Consider the following 20,327-nt stretch of genomic DNA (forward strand, 5'->3'; position numbering starts at 1 on the left):
GCACAGGGTGCAGCAGCTTTAACAGTCTCATTGCTCTGCCCTTTTGTAGGTGGATAAAGTTTGAGGAGAAGGTAGAACAAGGTGGGGAAAGATGGAGTAAACCTCACGTGGCCACGTTATCCCTGCACAGCTTGTTTGAGTTAAGGACGTGTATAGAGAAAGGCTCAATAATGCTGGATATGGAGGCCTCTTCTCTTCCTCAGGTGGTGGGTAAGTAAGCTTCCTTGGCTCTTGCCATAAACAATTCCCTTCAGCTTACAATTGATCTTTGTGGTGGTTTCCTTTGAAAGCAAGAAACTGTGCATCGCTGTTTTTGCTTCTTTGTTTTTACTGAAATACTCAATTTATTATTGCCAAAGACTTCCTTGAATAAAGTGTTAAATAACAGTGTTAGAAGATCCCAGGCTTTTTCCCCTCTTATTAGGGGTAGGAGTTTGAGACAGCCCATCCATTTTCATTGCATAATAAAAACACTACTTTTTCATTAAAGGAAGAAAACAAAGAAATAAAATTTTACCATGTGAGTTTGAAAGGAAAGGCATACACTGACTTAATTTATGTTTACTACTGGAAATGTGGCATGTAGAAGGCTACCTTGCTCAGAATAAGGATGCCGAGCAAGTATTGCTTTGGGCAGAACAGTTGCAATTTAGGGCTCATGTGGTCAGATCGTAGGCTATTTTTAGATGAATTTGCAGGCTGGGCTGCTAGAAGCAGGTTTAAAATAAGAGTGCTCCTCTGTGACAAAGGTGGATGAAGAGCAGTCACAGGATCAGTTTATGCTTCCCTCTATTGAATGGGATAGCAGGTTTTTTTTGCAGTCAAAATAGCTGTGGCCCGAGATGATGCTCAGTGACATTGCTGAGAGCTATACCATGTTCCCAATGACATGTGGAAAGTCGTATGAAAATAAATCGAAGAAGTGAGCCATCCAGTGGAGGTACATTTAAACAGTATCCTGAATTTAGAAGGCATAATGTGAAGAGGTGTAGAAGTGCAAAATGAAATAAAAATGCCACAGAACTTAATGCTTTGAATCCTAATCTCAGGACTCAGGCTCAGTATTTTCCTAGCATAAAATAAAATTATCATGTGACAAGTGTTGGATTAGTTTCTAAGAGTTGGAATTAGATGTTACCTACAGAGTTTTGAGCTTCTTACTTTTGTAGGTGCTTGAGATGGCATTGTCTTCCTATATTTCTTTGTGTCCGTGTACCCCAGTGTGTGACATTGCAAAGATCTAAAAAAATATATATATATATTCTGGTTGAAGTCACTTTGAGATGACACCTTGAATAACCGTTTAATCTCCCATATGAAATGTAATTTCTGGGAGACTGAAAAAATTAGTGGCTGCTGTTGCTGTACTACTGTTCTGTGTGGGGTACTTATGCTGCTATAGGTCCAAATCCTTACTCAGATGCAGAGGGATTTCTAAGAAGCCTTCCAACTTGGTTTCCAGAATTATTTAATCATGATAACTTTGTTGATTTCTACTAGTGACAGGCAGGAAAGTAAAATGCACAGAGCTCTATTTGTTGACTTGTGTTATACTAGAAGCACGAGAAGGAATAAATACATGCCAGATGGAGAAGGATAAACTTGATAAAGAAAGGCATGTTGTTCTGAAGGAAGCATTCCAAAAATAACTAACAAAAAATATGAACAAAAGCTTGCAGAAAAACAGCACTTAACAAAAATAAAGCTTTTGTATACATGTATATAATCATTCTTTTTGGAGTTGGAATGGAAGTCTGAGGCTTTTTTCTCTAGTGATTTGAAGAGGCATTAATTCTTGGGCAGTGTATAGAAGATGACTTTCTGCCTCACTGAGTTAGCAAGTGTGGTGAGTGTTCTGCCTCCACTTTCCCATAACTTTTATTATTAGCACAAATAAAAGTTTCTAGTAGACAAATAAGAGCTGCCACTTTCCCCTGGGGGATAGCATGTTAACTGAAGTAATAAAGCGAACAACTTAATGTGAAATTTATTACACAATAGAGATTTTTTTTTTTAATAAGTCAGGCTACCTTTACCCCTGCCCTGTAGGACAAAGGAACAGAGCGGATTGATGGAAAGCAAGCAGTGAGTTGCAGACTGATGATGGTTAAAGGCTAAAGACGAAGGCCTAAAACATGTCCTCTGAAAACAGGAGCAGGTTCTGCCACCTGTAGTTGCTGTCATTTCACTTCAGTTCTAAGAATGAAAGATTTAATTAGTGACTCATCTCCAGGACTTTTTCCTGTAGATAGATTAGGTTTTAGCAGGGGCCTATGAGGTAACTCAGGCCTTGTTGAAGCTGATAGAATTTTTGCCCTGCTATTTTTGGAGTCATACTGGAACTCATGATGTAGCTATAGCTTCTTCATGACACAGGGTTGGAGCAGCCTTCTCTCTGAGCTAAGAGCAATCTTGTCCTGTGAAGGGTTGTTTGGCAACCTGCTTAGTGGCATGAAAATAAAAGAAAGGGATTTTGTGTGTTGGTGGCTGATGAGTTTTCCTCCATGGAGATGCTTCTTACGTTTCAAGAAATGTTTATAAGGGAGTTTATAACTCCCATTAGAAATGAAGTGGTGATATCTGGTGGTAGCTTTGAGATGGGGAGGAAAGAACTCAAAACGGGATGGTGAACATTCTCTCCCTCTCCTCTCTTTTCATGTAGCCAAGTTCTGGGCTTTGGGATTCATTTTCCTTTCCCCTCTCTCATCCCTTTCTACGCAACAGAAATGATTGTCGACAATCAGATTGAGACAGGGCTCTTGAAGGCAGACATGAAGGACAAAGTCACCTACACGCTGCTCAGGAAGCACCGGCACCAGACCAAGAAGTCCAACCTGCGCTCTCTGGCAGACATTGGAAAGACCGTCTCCAGTGCAAGTAGGATGTTTACCAACCCCGATAATGGTAATGCAGAGGCTAACTGGCTATAGCCTTCCGTTTTAAAGCAACCCACCACCTTTGCCTGCCAGAAACTAACCTTGTTGCCATGACAATGCTTTTCTAACGCACAATTAGTGTAGCAAGACCCATGCTGATGACACATCAGTGTTGGGCTCTGAAGGCTGCTTTTGCCGTGGCACATTGCTCTAACCCTATCTTCACTGGACGGAAAGGGAGAGGAAGGGAGGTGGCAGGCAGGCAGCAGGATACAACAGGTATGTAGGAGGTGGTGTAGGAACAACATTAGGAAAGAGAGATTTACAACAAACTCTACGCGTGCCTGAATCCAAAGGGCTGATCATCTGAAATGCTTGTGCAGAGATGAAGCTTTTGCATGTCTTCGATTTCTTTAATAGATTGTGTCAATTACACTCTTAATCAAAAATTACGCGAGAGTAAAATCTAGCTTGCATTTTATTGCCATACAATCATTGTCCAGTGTGGGTAAAGCTCATTTCCATTTTGCTTTGTTCAACCTATAATTGTTTTGTGGTGTATGTTATGTATGCATCTCTGATTCTCTTTTAAAAATTACTTCATGTGTAGTGCTGTGTACGTAGTGTTGTCTGTATAAGTGTGTGTGTGTGTGGATACAGACAGCTATAGAGGCCTTGGCAGTGGCTCTGTACTTACTCAAACGCTGAGATTTGCAGTCATGTTAGTGGTAATGTTAAAAAATTTTCATGTCTTGGAGTTCTGCAAACTGTCTCATGTTGCATTATGAAAACTTGTCTGAAAGTTGCTATTTTAAAACACCCAGAAAAAAGAGCAAGCTGATACTCATCTTGCTGTCTTTAAGGCCTCCTAGCTTTCTGTGTTCTGCTTCTAAAGCTCGCTCTAACATTTCTCCCTAACTAATTACCTTACTTCATTAATATTTCCTACTTTTCACTGTCCTTTGCTTTTGCTACAGGTGTGTATGTGCATGTGAAGAATATTTATTGCTCTTGATAATGCATCTTATCTCATGCCAGTGTCTTGAAAATTGAATGAACGAATGAAAAAAAAATGCACAGTAACATGAATTGAGGGAATGTCTGAGGTGTGCAGCTTCTTGGTGAATATCCCTGCAGGAGTCCAATGGAGCAAAGATCAGGACTGTGCATCGGACTGTTGCTCCTTCTGCTTATTTTTCAGACCAGGCATTTCAGATCCTTGGAAAATGCCTCAGTCATTTTGGGTCTGGGCACTCAGTGACTAACTCACGTTTGTTTTCAGTTCGCCTCAAGAAGCTGTGTTCTTCCATCACACGTTCTGGGGCTTTCTGCTGTCTCCCCTCCAGCCTTCCAACAATTTCCCCACTGTCTGTGTGGGAGGCTTCTGACTTCTGTCTAAAAAATACACTCTGAGATGCACTCACTCGGTTCTCAGCTCCAACTGCAAATCACCTGCTTAAGCGTAGGCACTTTGACACTCATGGTCATGGTGGCATGGAGACCTGTTTTTGTGCCTGCTTGTGCTATGTTTACAATGCCACAGTCAGGCCTAATGGCTCACAAATTGCAAGGGAAGCTGAAAGACAAAAACTCCTGGATGTCAGGAGTGCTTGTATATGGGCAATGATAGACTCTTTTCCTATCTTATGGTTAAACAAGTAACCAAGCTTACTGTTTTATTCTGAGTAGTTAGGGAATTCCTAAGGTGTAGAAATGTAAAGAAACCTTTGGGATTGACTACATGGTATTGCTGTGATTAGTGTCTCTTTCAGACATGCCAGGAATTTAACTGAAGGGGTTAAGATTTGCTCTGTTTACAATGTGCATCCACCTTCCACCTCTGTCTTGCTTCTATCTTTGCTGAACGATATGCTTGTAACAGCCTCGTTGCTTTTCAGCAGCTGGTGAATGTTGGATTTTTCCTTTCTGCAGCTAAAGTCACTCACTGAGGAGCCATCAAAACCTCAGGGTGTAAAGAGAAATTAAAACTTATTTACAAGGTTTGAAGGTAAATCATACACAGTGTCTTATAACTTTGATGATAAATCCTGACTCTTTACCATACGGAGTTAGACATTCAGTGCTGATTTAAAAGTAAATAATATCCTACTTCTCCTGGGATGCTAACACTGGTAAAGGGCACTCATCTAAGTTCTCACTCTAGCCCCTGCTTATTTTTCATGGCCGTTCCTTTACTCAGATATTAGGTGTCTTAGGTTTCCATGAATTTCTCTTTTGTATTTGAAGAGACTGATTCTTAAGAAATTCTTTCCTGGCTTTGCTTGGCCCCACTGACTGACCTTCGGCTACTTCTTTCATTTTGTTTTGCCTCTGTTTCCTACCTGGAGTATTTATATGTAGTGAGAATATAATGAAGCATTATATTTCATGACAATTCAAGTACTTTTAAGGAGGGAGAGACTTGAATACAAAGGGAAATACTTCATGAATAGTTGTTGCTGTTATTTATTATTTACACTTTAATAAAAAAAAAATAACTCATTGAAACACATTCTGGAGTCATACCATGCTCCCTGGAGTTCAGTGAGTGTCTCCCATGTAATTCTGAAGGCAGAATTTGTCCTTTACACAGATAAAAATTTAATGAGTCCAACAGGAGTGCAGCTGCCTTTCAGCGTAGCTAATAACAATAATAAAAGGGCCATCAGCCCCAAGCACTCATAAATTTCACTCGAGTTTCATTCCAGGTAGATATTTCCTTTCAGTTTCTACCTTATTGTTCCAGTGTCAGTGAAACTTCCATACAATATTCATGCTGCATCCAGGTTAATGAGAATGACAGTCATTCAGGACACAGGACTTGTGCAGTGCTTAATTCTCACCTCCATATAGCAGGTTTGTGGGCTGGTATATTTAAAAAGCAACTTGGTGTTCTGCTCAAGTGACATTTACTGATGTTGTTAAAAAGGCTAACTTCTCATCTTTAGACCTACCATAAAACACCTTGATGTAAATTACAAGGTGCCCTGCTAGTTTAGCTTGTGTGTGTTAAAGGTTGTTAATGAAACAGCCACTGAAGCTTAACTAGCAGTATGTTATGTATAAAAATGTCATGCAACTTACTGCTTTTAGTGGACAATCATGATTCTTTTGGAACTTATGTTTCTGACAGGTATCTGATTACATTGAATTACTTTGAAAAACATGCATTTAGGAAACACTTTCACACGATGCCATTAGCAGGGACTCTGACAGTGATTTTTCCCTAATATTTTTTCAAGTTAAACTTAAAGCCCAAATTAAACAGTGACAGACTTTTTCAAGGGCTTTTTGTTAGAAATCTGAAAATATACCTTGGGTCCCTGGTCTTCAGAAACACTCAGGTGCATGTATCTCATTTCTTTCAGAATGATAAAGTGACAAAATCTTAAAGGCTTGAAAATTTTCTTCATGGTAAACTTCTTAGAAGCTACTATTCTGGTATTTATATAGGTCATTCATAGTTAGAAGTTTTGAATTTGTTCTAAGAGATATATACATATATGTATTTCTGCTTAAGTCAGGAAAAAGGTAAATAAACAGCGAATTGCTAAGATTATTACATATTGGAGGCGCTGGCACAACTGCCCAGAGCAGCTGTGGGTGCCCCATCCCTGGATGCTCTCAAGGCCAGGCTGAATGGGGCCCTGGGCAGCCTGAGCTGGTGGGGGGGACATCCCTGCCCATAGCTGATCTTTAAAGGTTCCTCCCAACCTAAGACATTCTATGGTCCTATGATATTGTAGTGAGTATTGTGAATTTCATTATAAAAAGTATTGTGGTGCTCTCACTTCTGTCTCTGGTTCTCTGGCCTAGGCGCAGGGATCTGACAGCACACTTGTGAGCCTGCGGCAGCTCTGTGAACTGCTTGTAGAACCTGAGCAGCCCATAGAGCAGCTGCTTGCCTCCCCTCATTGTGGTGTCTGGTGCTGACTGGTCCAGCTGCTCCTGTGCATTGGAGAGCCACAGCCAGGCTGACCAGGGCCCTGCAGCAGGCAGTCGTCCTGCTCCCACTGCTTTTGCTTCGCTGCTCTTTTTGATGACAGCCTACAGAGCAATCAGATTGGCAGAAGCGTTGAGCTTCAGAGTGGCAAAGGTGTGCAGTGAGTGCTTTTTAATCATAGCTGTGTCATAAAGATGGCTTCTTACCCTTTCCCAGTGCTTGTGTTTGTGGGAGGATGTTTTCTCAGCAAGCCTTTTGCTCTTGAGAAAGAAATTGTACAAAAGATGATAATTTCTTGTTTGACGCTTGGTGGAGGAGGATAAATCAAAGCACTTCTTTGCTGTCCACTCAACAGGAAAAAGATGATTATCAAAAAGCCGAGCAGACAAAGCTGTACTAAGCAATTACTAAAAGTTACCATACAAAGACAGCGCCTTTTCATTTCTTTCTGTTGGCAGAGAGCTGAGATGTCTGATATGTTCGTTGAGGGCCTTTAGATACGTTCCAATTGAACTCTTGCAGAGTTTTTGTATGTCGTGTTTTGTTAACTGTCTTTCTGTGAGTTCTCTGTGTTAATCCAGTTGTGTCCTTTCCTGGCACAGGATGCAGCATTTGAAGTGAGTTCCTGCAGTAAATAATGCATATGTTAGAGGCTATCCAGCAGCCTTTGCCCAGCTGGCACTCCTTTGAGTCTTAATGCAGATCTGCCATTGGTTTGCCACTGTATAAAATGAGAATGATGCTCACCGTTCCTTATGCAGGTGCCTGAGGACTGTCTCCTAATCATTTGCCAGTGCTGTGATGAGGATATTTGCTATGCGGTGCATATTTTCCATGGTTTTGCATAAAAGTTTCCTGCCTGCCAGCATTTTGTATAACTTAACACCTGTGAGAGCCTTTGGCAAAAGTGTTGAAGAACAGCGATTGAATCGTACTGAAGGCAAGCTGGTAGAGGCTGTAGAAAGCTGTAACGTGTTAATGTGTGAATATCTAACCCTCCTAAATAGTGGCATGCTCCCCATCACCATGTGAATGCCCAAACAGCTAACAAATGTTTTTTATTTTTGCCGTGCTGACAGAGAATTTTGGTAACAGCTAAAATAGCACTTCTACCTTCTACAGTGCATTGGCTACTGTACTGAGAGAATGACAGCTAGCAACAGCTGAAAACTTCCCCTGTGATTTTTTTAAATTCTATATTAGAGTTCAGCCTTATTCAGTTGAGTGTTTTTCATAGAAACTGCATCCACAGTCCTTCCAGTGAGCTGAAAGATACATTGTCAACTGAATAAGGAGGAGCACAGGAAGAGAGAGATTAAGCCAGAAATGAGATATTCTCCAGGGATGCTTGAAAAAAAACCCATGACGTATTTATCCATTTGCATTATTTGAAGCAGTATGGACTATAGTATGCGTTTCCAAGCCCTAAGTGATGTGTATCAGGGTATGTATACAGACAGGATGCTCAAAGTTGGCTCCTACAGGGAAACAACTTTCTTTTCCCCCCCTAAAAAGCACTGTGTGTTTGCCTTTTTTACTAACTGCTTTGCTTCCTGGGACTGCTCAGCACAGCTCAAATCTCAGCTGCCTTCATCATTTGTTTGAAATCCACTTTTGAGATGCCTGAATTTTAGACACGAAAGATGAAAGATTGGCTGCAGACCTTGCCAGCAGGGGACATTTTGTGCTTCAAATAAGTAGGCTCGCTGCTTTTGTCACCAAACTATACAGGAAGGTGCACTTGTGTGTAACTGCAAATGTTCAAACACTTGTCTCCTAACTCGCTTTTTTGTGCAATTGCTTGAGCGTTTCTTTTTTTTTTTTTCCTTTGACTTTTCAACTTTGCTCTCTTCCTCCCCTCTGCTGCTGCTGCCTCTGTCTCCTGCTTGCACCACAAAAGCACGCAGCCCACTCGAGAGCTCCGTGCCCTGCCTAGCGACACGCACGCTGGATGATGAAATCCAAGTGCAGCGCAGCCCCAGCGTGGGATGGCTCAGTAAGTCAGAGGCTGGGATGCGGGGAGTGGGCTGGGGGGCTTCCAGAAGGAAGGATGGGTGACTGGCACCAGCCGGTGCCTTAATGCTCACTGCTGCATGAATGGGGAAAAAACTGGAAATCTATACTTGAGGGAACGGAATGGCTGCTGCACTGGCTGCCCATTTACCCCCACCACTCCCTGCTCTTTTTTCACTCTTTTGCTTTATTTGTTTGTTTTTTCCTCCATCTATGATGGAACAGGTAGGTCAGTCCGTATCCCTTTCAGACAGTATCTCTCTCGTAACCCGTCTAGCAAAATTTCCTTCATGTGTTGAAACATCCTTTGGCTGTTAAGAGGGTTTCATGAATTCTGCCATCAATGCAATAAAATAAATGCAAGAAACTTAAATATTTTAATTTCCATATAAATTAAATACAAAAATAGGTTCCCTTTGTCACATAGCTGTCAGACGCCTCCAGCTTTGTCTCTGTGATGAGCTGGGCTTTTCTCAGGCTGCGTGTCATTTTATCCTTTGTAAAGTATTACTCATCAGGAGCCTTGCTGATCACAGAGGAGTGAGCTGTTCCCACAGGAAGGCACAGCCTGCTGCTCTGATGACACAGAGATGTTCTTTATAAGCCACGGCAATCTGTAGAAATCTGTATTTCAGGATATTGACCGTGAAAGATGACTACCAAGCCTGTCAGTTGAATGAGGCAGTAAAACAGAGGGGTTTGGATTTGATTGCCTTACTTTTTGTACCAGTACTTTACCGAGCACAGCCAAGGAGAGATTCATGTTGCCTTTGCCAAAGAGGTGGCAATATAAATGAGGCTTGAATCACATAAATACCCTTAGTTAGCAAACAGTGTTAGGGTGAACATCGTGCTGAAGTCTTTGACTGAAGTGTCAGCAGCAGAAACCTTTTACATTACTGATTTGTTTACGGCACTGAGAGTCTGTAGATTGATAGGCTTGTTGCTTTCTTCTGCTCCTGTATTTTTTCCACTCAGAGAAGCTGTCCACCTGAGGACTCGGTCCCCTCTCTCCTGTCTTTCTTACATCTAATACTGCTAGGTTTGCCACGTGTTTCCCTGTCGTGGTCATCTCCAAATGTTTGAGTTTGCTCTTATGAGCAGCTCATTACACAACACCAAAAAAAAAGAGACATGTCCTTCTTGACTTCAAGTCTTTTGTGGTGCAGCCACTAGGAACATGGGTTAGGAGATTCAGGATGTACAGACTTGAACGATGATGTCAACAAAGCCAAATGGCTTTTGGTACAGGTTTGCACATAACACATCTTGCATTTGTAGCAGCATTTGTTTCTTACAGTGTCTTTACTTGGCAGTCGGGATAAATGCAGGGATTTGGGGCAAACTTCTAAATGCAAGCTGCAGCACGGTCAAGTTTCTTAGGTCAGTAAAGCTGGTTAAAGGTGATGCTTATGGTTTCCAATCTGTCACTGACTGAAGTAAGAAGTAAAACAAGAAGTTTCTTTAGAGAAAACAGCAGAGCAGTGTTGAATTACCGGCTAGGGATTTATGGGTGGGAGGGGATGCTTTTCAGCCTGAGGATGTGACAAAACAAGTTTGATGAGACCCTTCAGCCCCAGAGGTCCATGCTTTTTGTACAGAGCTTTGTCTGGTGCCCTCACTTCTGGGCTCCATTCCCTTGTCCTTGTTTGGCCTTGAAGGGGTAATGCTGCTGTAGCAGTGATGGTTTAAGAGTATTTACAAGGCCATATTTGTAAGGAAATGTATCTGTATTAAATCAGTAGTCACAAGTGGAAAGGATGCAAGTTTTTTGGCACATTGGTTTGTCTGGATCTGGAATAAAAATGGGAAACCTCAAGAAAAGGATTCTGTGAGAAGAGCTGCTGTAGTTTGGTGTAGTTATGTTGATCGTGATGGGAAATTGAGAGAAGAGGTAACTGGGGCTTGAGAAGCAGAGAGAGGTGATAGTCATTAGCCATTAGCAAGAAAGGTAATGATCTTAGAACAAATGTTCAGTCCCAGATGTCTAGTAAAAAGGGGACTACATGCTGTAGTCCAGAAAATTACCAGCTATGAAAGCTGGGGACTCTTACTTTAATCCATTTCTGGACTGGATCCTGAAATCTGTAAAACTGCCCAAGTGGTGCACAGGAAACGAAGAGAGCTTCAGCACATGCCTTTTTCTACAATTACATAGCGCAGCTCTTCTGAATAAATTGTATTAAAGCCACATTAAACAACCCTATAAAATAAAATCATCTGCATTTTCTGCACTTCCTCAGAGCATTTTGGAAGCCATACTTAGTTCCTTCTCAGCTGGAGGCATTAGCCAAGCCAAGACTCAAAGGTATCATGTTAAGTTTGGAAGAGGAGGAAACGGGTCTCTGCATTGCGCTCTCTGTGGCTACTGCAGAGGAACAGCTCTCATGAACTGGCTTTGTGCAGGCGGGCAGTGTGGGGTCTGCCCGTCTCCATGGGTCTCTGAACTTCTCCAGATCTGTTTAACTCTGCTGAATACTTTTGTATTTATTTTCTATCACTTGTCAGTACTTAAGTGAACTGATAGGGACTTTGCCTTGAGTCACTGACCTGCATGAAACCAATTACCAGTGTGAACAATCTTCATACTTTAAAGAAAGTGCTTACCTGCCTTTTTAATTGATTGTATTGGCTCAGATTTGCAAAACAGCCATGTACGTTTCTATATAGAGCTTCAATCTTTCAATTTAATTTAACACTATAGATTTGTCAAAGATTTCCCAGAGTTGGCAGTATCTGTGCAACCTTTCAAAGATAATTAGTCGCACCGTGTAAGAAAAAAGGAGCCTTGGATTTCAGTAATGGGGTTCAGGTTTCCAGGAACTGGCTTTAAAAACAAATAAATAAATCCATCTTTTATTATTTATTAAAAATCCACGTCTCAGAAGGTGTTACATAGACCTTTGTAGAAACACAAAGTAATGCCTATTCTGTGTAAAAGATACAATAGACATAAAGAAGTTTGATCACTTTTTTCCTTTTTTACATATGTGCTTATCTCCTACGTACAGATTCAGATCAGTCAATCAGCTGCTGTAAATATTTCTAAGTTTGGCTTGGTAATAATTAGGAGAATGGTTACTAATATATGTAGCTTAAACCAGTCCTTCCAGTGGCATTTCTCATGCTATGAATAAACATATTTGTAAGAACTTAGTAGATATAGGTGGGGTCTTAAACCTGGCAGGCAGTAACAACATGAAGAAGAAGAATTTGAGCATCTTCCTTTTATAAGATTCACCTGTGCTTCACTTTTGCTGTGTTGTCATTCCTGAATGTGGCAATAATGCACAGCAGCTAAACTGTGATTCAGAGTGGCTTATGAGAAAATATCATAAATCTGTCTCCCTATACATGGAATACATTGTAAGGAAAACCCAGCTCTGGGGGGGGGCCCGGATCTTTTTCTTACTACTCCTTTTATTTATTAGCTGTTATTGTTATTATTAGCTATTTCTTGATATTCAGATATATTACCAAGTTCACTTTTCTGTGGGAGTTAACAAATGCTGGAAATTTGAACTTTCATTTTGTTATGAATATCAAACTGTAAGTTTAATCAATGTTGTCTCAAAACATACACTAACCTAGAGATATCTCAGAATTTGGGAAGTGCCTCAGTGCCATTTCTTTCTGAGTGTTTTCTGTCTTTCCGATTATGCTCATGATCAGAAACACTGTGATAAGAGCTCTGTTGCTTGTTGCTATGCTTCTGGTTTCTGGGGGAAGGGTGAAAAATTTCAGAACAATTATTGAAGAGCGTGCTGATTGCTGAGTGTTGGGATGTTGTATCCATCCCAGAAGTTTCTTTTCTATTTTATTATTTTTCTTCTTTCATGATCATGGCTGTTTCCAGGCTTTTTTGCAAGTCCTTTAGAACTATTTTCATATATTCTGCTACTCTTTCAGAACATAAGAGTAAGTAGGAAAAGTAGTCCAAAAGAGAGTAAGCAGTGCTTGAATGCCATCATGTCAAGCTTAGAGGAGCAGTTGACCTTTGAGGGAGAAGTGGAGTTTAAAGGCCTTAGCTCTTGGTCTCTGGTACTTTTTTTTTCTCCTGGAGTATCTTGTGTCAGGAACTGGAGACCTTTTTGTCTACTGATTTGACACACATGCTATTTCAAACAGAAAAACCCTTAAGGTTCATGAGTTTAGTTAATATGTCTAGTGGTGGAAAAGTAGAATTTTATCTGTTCATAGATTCATGGAATCACAGAATCGCTAAGGTTGGAAAAGACCCACAGGATCATCCAGTCCAACCATTCGTTCGCCCTTCACCAATGGTTCTCGCTAAACCATGTCCCTCAGCACAACATCCAAATGCTCTTTGAACACCTCCAGGGTCGGTGACTCCACCACCTCTCTGGGCAGCCCATTCCAGTGCCTGACCACCCTTTCAGAGAAGTAGTATTTCCTAACGTCTAGCCTGAATCTTCCCTGGCGCAGCTTGAAGCTGTTGTTTCAAAAGACCAAGAGCTGCCAACCTTTCTCTCTGTGAGCTGAAGTATTGGGTGCAGAGGAATGCAGGCAGATAGCATCTCTGTAGGGATAGCTATGGCAAAAGGTTGGCAGCAAGAAGGCTCCAGGAGTATATCCCCTTGCTCTGTAAGGGATGGGTGACCAGTTGCCTCTTTCAGCAGCAAGTTGCTACTTTGCTTCCCCGCAAACCCAGACAGGAATTAGGAGAAGTCCTTAGATGTCTTTTTGTAGTCCTATGAGCTGTGGGAATCCTTTGGATCAGAGATGAACAAGGTTTAGAATCTTTTTATCCCATGTGCCACGTGAAGTTACAGAAAGCAGCCTATCAGGGTCTTAAATTGCCCACATCAACATCCCACGTGCAAGGAAAGGTGTTGCTGTAGCCTGAGCCTCTGTATTCTTCTGACTGGATTTAAATAGGTGCTTTAATTGGTATTGGCATTGTTCTTACAGGCAGTCCAGCCATGACTCACAGAAATCTGACTTCCACCAGTCTGAATGACATCTCTGACAAGCCTGAGAAAGATCAGGTAAGCTTCAGATTTGGACTTCACTTGGTGATATGTTTGGTTAGGAGCTGGGTGTTGAGGAAGGAATAGTTGTACCAGAGATCTGAAGAAGAAGAAGAAGAAAGTAAGCAAGGTGAGTCAGTTATTTCCGAGTCCTGTGACAGATCTTCCACATCATCAGCCCTTGTTAAACTCTCGCAAGGTATGAAGCAAGTATCACTATGTATGGAAGCTGCCTGGCACCCTGCTGATGTCTGCAGGAAGGGAACGGATGGCATCCTGATCTTGATGTGTCTCATCTGCTTCCTGCTGAAAAGAGGCTCTTCAGAGGTTTCGGCAGAGGTCTCCTGGCACAGTAGCTCAGGTCAAGCAGCACGCCAGGGCTTATATTCACAGACGGGATGGGGTAGAGCAAGAACATTGAAGGGGATGTGTCCCCACTACAGCAGCTGCTGTAATAGAACATGTTGCCTCACCCTTTGTGGTGCTTCTGAAATACAGCCATGCTAAAAGGTAAGTGTGGAAGAACAGCTTCAAAACATAGATGCATAATAAGGTTAAAAGTGACCTTTAGTGTCTGCAGAACTGAACTCTTTCTTACCAGTCTCCAAAAAATTTTGTCTAATTTCTTAGAGTAATGTTTATGGTATTATCCTGTGGACTTCATCTGTGTGTGTTCTTGTCCTTACTTAAAGCATATGAGTGTGAGGGGTATAGTGATTCTTTGTGATTTCTCTGAAACCTGGTGTCTAAATGAGGTCTCCACAAATTTCAAAAAATGGTCTTGGTTTATAAAGTGGGTTATTTTCAAAGCACAACCATTTATTTTGGCAGGTTTTTTTTTTCTTCAATCTCTCAACACTCTCTAGTTTGTGATTATTTTGAATACAAATGAGAGTTACTCTCAGAAATTATTTGGATTAGATAGTTGAGCTGAGGAAAAACTCTAGTCCTTCAAATAATAGTCTTCTGTAAGTAGGGCTCTTCCATAAAGTGACAAAGCAACATAATTGTAGAAAGAATGAGTTCAGGTTAATCAAATGTGGCATAGCTATTTTTTTCCAGTCGTCCTGTCCTTTCTTCCTCGCCCAGCATGCAATTTATGCTACTGTTATTTCCAGATACTAAAAAATATAAGTATGCTGTCTTCCACTTTGGTATTTGAAAAATCCACATAAAGGGAAGAAATGGCTGGTAAGACAAATAGCCCCATAATGTTGAATGTGCAGAGTTTATGTAATAGAGCAATGAAAAAAATCCCCTCTAATACCTGCTTTAACATACAGAAAATACTTCAGTGGAAAAAAAAACAGTGCAGTGTGTTTTGCAGTGTTTTTCAGTTGTAACATACAGCTGCATTTATTTTTTTCTCCAGAATATTTTCCCTTTAATGTACGTAGCCACACACAAGGAAAGAGTAATTGTAAAATAGCTTTTTCATTGGAAAGACTGTTGTTTTACATCTTTAGTTAGACTACAGTTGGGGTCTTAGAGTGGCAGAAAACTGGGTCTGAATGTTGCAGCAGGCTTCTTAGATTTTGTTAGTACAAATGGTCCCAATTGTTCCTCCTGCTGAAATGTCTGTGGACACGTATAGATAATAGAGTTTTTGTCTAGAATTGTATACTAAAATAGATGTTTTGGTGGGGCTGATACTGAGTTCTGTTGTTATATCCAATTTGGGAATGTGCTCCAAAGTTCTTAGCTTTCAGTATAGATAATACTTGACTGCTTATAGTGAAAACTGTTACTTTTAAACTAACGAGTTCCAAAAAGCCGCTTAGTTAATTAGCTCATGTCCTTCTGATGAACTTTGCACAATGGAACCCTTGTACTGTGTGCTTGTTGAAGCTGGCCTGAGAAATCACCTTAGCTCTCAATTTTCATTACTGATTGACTGAAACTCCTGTCCTGATAAAATCTTTGAAACTGTGATGATGTGATGATGCCTGGCAAATTTCTTGAGCAGAACTTAGCATGCTGTACAGGCACGAGGGAATAATTCACGGTGTTATGACAACAGGAGCTGGAAAGAGAACAGATTCTTGCCTTGACATCAGAGTGACTGGCTTTCATTATCTTGGTATCCCATCTGGAGCCCTGACAGTTAATGAGGCCATACAATGAGATATGAGTCTACTGGAGAAAGAGACTGTGCTGTTTTCTATTTATTTGTGTGTGTATCAGGGATCAGTTAGTCTTTAAACTGTGACAGGCTGAAGTTTGTTGGTAACAATAGCTTGGAGTTAGACTGGGACTAGAGCTCTTTCATCAAATATTATTTTTGCACATATAAAGAAGAGTATTGAGTGTTTGTGTGTGTGTTTTAAAGGAAGAGAAAGGCTTTGAACAAATTTTTATTTAGCATCAATAATTTTCTTTCCTACCTACATCCTTACTTTCAATTTTGCAATCTTTAAGACTAATTGGAATGATGTAATTTACAGTAGTGACATTAAAACCAGAATCCCCTTTTTATCTATTTTTGTAGGTTCTTACTGAGCAGAAAGACACCTTGGTAGAATTAAAGTAGAGGGTTCTGGATGCTCTCTCTTCAAACTGCAAAGTATACACCCCGGATAGTGTTTCCCGTCTTTCTCTCTTCTCTCCCAGTCCTTTGTCACTTGGGGAAGTGCTGTTGATGAGTGCTTTGGAATTACAGTATGGCCACAAGCCCTTTTTTTTTTAAGTCTGCAGTTGCTGCACCACCAGTGGATCATTTGTCTTGAACTGGGGACCTTCCAGGTTTAGAGAAGGTGGAGGGTAAGTCCTCTGCAGGCTCTGTGAATACTGAGGGGAGTGGTGCGGTGAGTTTTGCCATAAATGTTGAGATTATGAAGTGGGGATGTGACTGCTTTCAGTACTGAATTGTCAATTTTAACTCCGTGTTCCTAATAACGGGGGATTTCCAGTGGTAGGCTTTGAGGTTAGAGTGAACAAAACAAGTGAACAAAAGGTCAGAAGAGGACACGGGGGGGGGACTTTCTGCAGAAGAGTGGAATGTGTTGGCATGTTATCTAATATACTTGATCGTGTCTCTTCTCTTGGAGCTGGCCTATTATTGACAGCGGTGCTTCAATGTGGTCGCCAGGGCAATGCTGCTTTCAGGTGCTTTCTCATTGTTGTTTTTGTTTAAGATAATTGAGTTAAGGAGCAGTAGGCAGGTGAGACCTCACCTACAAAAGCAAAAGCCCAGATTGACCCCTCCAAACAAAGGCAGTGTCTGCTGTTAATCCTGGTCTCCTGAACTTACTTTTCAGTCCCTGTGGAGAGCTGGGATTGCAGTCAATTGAGGTTTGAGGTGGGCTGGTTACCTCTTGCATAATTGCCTTGCTACCTGCAGAAGCAGCTCTACTAACACAGACAACAGCTGAGTAGCTTGAGCTAGGACAGATGCATTCATGTCTTCATGGATCTGTGCCATGACAGCATCCAGGTGAGGGTGTCTGTCACGTGTCACAGCAAGACAGAGAGGTGTTACAGCTGCTTGGGTTCTAGCTGAGGGAACAGCAGTGATATGTGCTAGAAAGCACTGGACAGTTTTTAGGTTTTTCTTGAAGATCTATTAGAGCATTCTCCATGAGGATGCCTTCCTTGAGGTTTGTTCTGCCCGGCAGAAGTGTTGCAGGGAGCTGAGGAAAGATACCAATGTTCAAAGGCAAATACATGGTGGAGATTGTAGCAGCTGACTGTGCTCCTCCAGGAACGGAGGAGAACAGTAAAGTGTCCAAGGCAAGTGAGTGAAGACAGTAATCCACTCCTTTCTTGTCACTGAAACCTCTATTACAACAAGGAGCCAAGCTCTACTGCACTGACCCTGAATGCAGCTGGATGTTCTGCTCAGCTCTCTGGGTTTCTCACAGAGTGCAAAGATGGATTTGAAGACTAACAGCACTGAGGATAGGAGCATAGCAAGAAAATATTTACAGTAGTCCCAGGACACACTGACATGAGTACAGCGACTAGAAATAACAAGAGATAAGATTTAATTAAAATCCTACATAGCACTCAGGTTTACCTGCAGTAAGCTTTGTGAGGTTGGTTCCTCTGCCCTCAGGGAAGGGATGGTTGTATGCTTACTTTAGATTTACTTTGATCTTGCTTTTGTTTTGCTTTTCTCATAGTCTTTGCTGTCTTAATACACTTTCCAGAGTTAATCTTCTTACTAGGTAACCATTAAGCTGTTGTCTGAGGCAAAGAAAATGAACTTAGAATCTGCCTTGGAAAAGGATGCAGTCAGGAAAGGATGCTTTGGCTCTTCTCAGAGGATCAGCTGAGCAAGTGCTGCCCATTCCCCAAGTGCCAGGGCAAAGAGCCATTAGCTAGAGAGGAGAGAAGCTCCTTGGCTGAGAGGCACTGAAGGAGCAGACACAGGCTTTACTTACAGCTGTTCTTTTCCCCAAAGGATTCACCACTAGCCTTGCTGTTAGCTTTGAAATCAGCAGCATCAGCTCAGTCATGCTATTGCTGAACTTTTCTTAAGGCTGCTATCCTAAGTGTTCTCTGTCAGATGCAGCTGTCTGCAGGCCTCTTGGCCTAAAAGGAGAGTTTAGTACATGGTGTGGGCTTGAAAGACAACGTATTAAATGTCATAGCACTTTTTTCCCCTTTGATTTGTGAAAAGCAAATGATTTTAAAGCTGAAACAAGAGGAGAAAGGACTAGTTAGCAAAATGCAGTTTGCAGAAAATCTTTAGCTATTGGATGACTTGTCACAGAAGTCCTATTGGTCACATTGATTCAGCTTGCATATGTCTGTGACAGAACATGGTGTCCACTGAACTCCACTGCATCTAGGGGCTCCTGTGGTAATACTGGCAGTCACAGCTTGTGGCCTAGAGAAAGGAGTATTAATAGTGCCAGTATTTCTGGTAGTGAAGAGTCAGGAATGGTCTGGCAGTGTTGCGTGTGGACATCAGAACTATACTGTCCCTTCTGTGTTGCTGGTATGTGGGCTAATGTCAAACGAAGCTTCTTTGCACCATGCCTGAAAACCATGGGGCTCTTGCTCACTGTGTCCTGATTTCTTTGGATTTTTCTGCTTCTCTGTCTGGATTCTTTGTTTTTTCACAGGTGAACCATGGGAAAAGGGTGAGATACAACACAATGGGAAAGTAACTCTTCTGGTAAAGCACAGTGTTGTCCACATTATTCAGTTTAAACTTAAGCAGACCACCCAGCTCCCTTTTTATGGCCACCTGCATTGAACACCTTGTATGGTGGCATCCACAGGCAGTCATCCCTTCTGGTAGGGCAGAAGTATGGACATTTTCTCTGAGGCACATTGTAACAGACAGATCAATGCGATGGGGTGGTGATGCAGAAGGTGTAATGACAAAGAGACTAGTGTGATAGAAAGGTGATACAAAGGAAAAGTGCTCACCTGTCTCTGAAGATCTAGGCTCATAAGGGAAGTTCCACGAGGGAGGGATCTTCAAACAGAGATCCTTCCCCAGTGGCAGTCAGCCCTTAAATGAGGTCTAAGAAAGGTGCAGCCAGGCTCCACCCCTTCTGGTCACACAGCTGAATTGCCTTCACCTGTGCTTCCAGGGCTGACTGGGTCCTTTCCCCAGGTTCTCAATCAGTGGTTCAGGCCGTGACTCAGTAGTTACCATATGCACATTCAGTCTTGAATTTGCCTTATGCTGTTATTTCAGGGCATCGAGTTCTACTGATGATTGCCAAAGTACGACAAACCTTTTGCCAGGTTTGTCAGGTCTCCAGCTGAACTCGTAGGATAAAAGCCACAACAGGATATTTAATAATCATTACTGGGAGGCTTTTGGGGACAGAAGCAAAGAGGGGAAGAAGGTTTTTATTCCCTTTTTAATGCCACTTGGTAAACATGCCATGTTGCAGGAGATGTAACAACTGGAAAAAAGAGGGTAACTCCAAAGGAAGACTTTTCTTTCCTCTTCCAGCACATGTGGGAAGCTTGTCCTGTAGCTACACAAAAGGCTAAACAAAATCTGTCGGCAGTACTAAGCACCCAGACAGCTGTGTGTGGTTAGCAGTGTATTATTAATGAATATTGAAGTTAGAGAATTTGCATGAACTGTCTCCTTTCTGCTATGAGAGTGATGGCTTCGTTCATTGCTCTGTATTACATTTAGATTGCAAAAGAGACTGGCTCGGCGTCCTGAGTGTCTTTCAGAACTTGCCATGGCCCTGACTCAGACTGCTCTGATGATAAATAGCTTCAATAGAGGACACTGAATTTTGATTTTGCTATTTTATCATGGCGCTTTTTTTTGATATTTTGGCAATTTATAAGAGTAACTAAGAAAGAGGAGGTGTATTCCATTTCATTGTATTTGTATTGGCAAAACACTTCTTGAAGTAGCAGTGTGGAGAAGTGATTTGCCTTCATCTGTCTTATTTTATTAGGTGCTGGCTGCAGCTAATGTACTGGTCATTTTCAACTAGATAGGTGAGCAGAGGCAGCAGGACTTATATGCAATTTCTTTTCTGTATTCCAGTTACCTTGATCTGGTCTGCAGCAGAACTG

At 41.6% G+C, this 20,327-nt stretch overlaps 1 protein-coding gene across 8 annotated transcripts in view; it reads left to right on the plus strand.

Annotated features, from left to right (window-relative positions):
• SLC4A4 (solute carrier family 4 member 4) overlaps nucleotides 1-20,327 on the plus strand; it is a 232,555-nt gene that overhangs the window by 141,713 nt on the left and 70,515 nt on the right. For 7 of the 8 annotated variants that reach the window (XM_046940813.1, XM_040699727.2, XM_046940815.1 and 4 more), the window contains 4 exons: nucleotides 50-210; nucleotides 2,725-2,904; nucleotides 8,720-8,815; nucleotides 13,765-13,841. In XM_046940813.1, the coding sequence (XP_046796769.1) occupies nucleotides 50-210; nucleotides 2,725-2,904; nucleotides 8,720-8,815; nucleotides 13,765-13,841 (514 nt within the window). The remainder of the gene's footprint in view (nucleotides 1-49; nucleotides 211-2,724; nucleotides 2,905-8,719; nucleotides 8,816-13,764; nucleotides 13,842-20,327) is intronic. The other variant, XM_040699732.2, reaches the window with a different exon arrangement.

This window comes from Gallus gallus, chromosome 4 (genome assembly GCF_016699485.2).
Source record: "Gallus gallus isolate bGalGal1 chromosome 4, bGalGal1.mat.broiler.GRCg7b, whole genome shotgun sequence".
In the NCBI taxonomy this organism is placed as follows: Eukaryota; Metazoa; Chordata; class Aves; order Galliformes; family Phasianidae; genus Gallus; species Gallus gallus.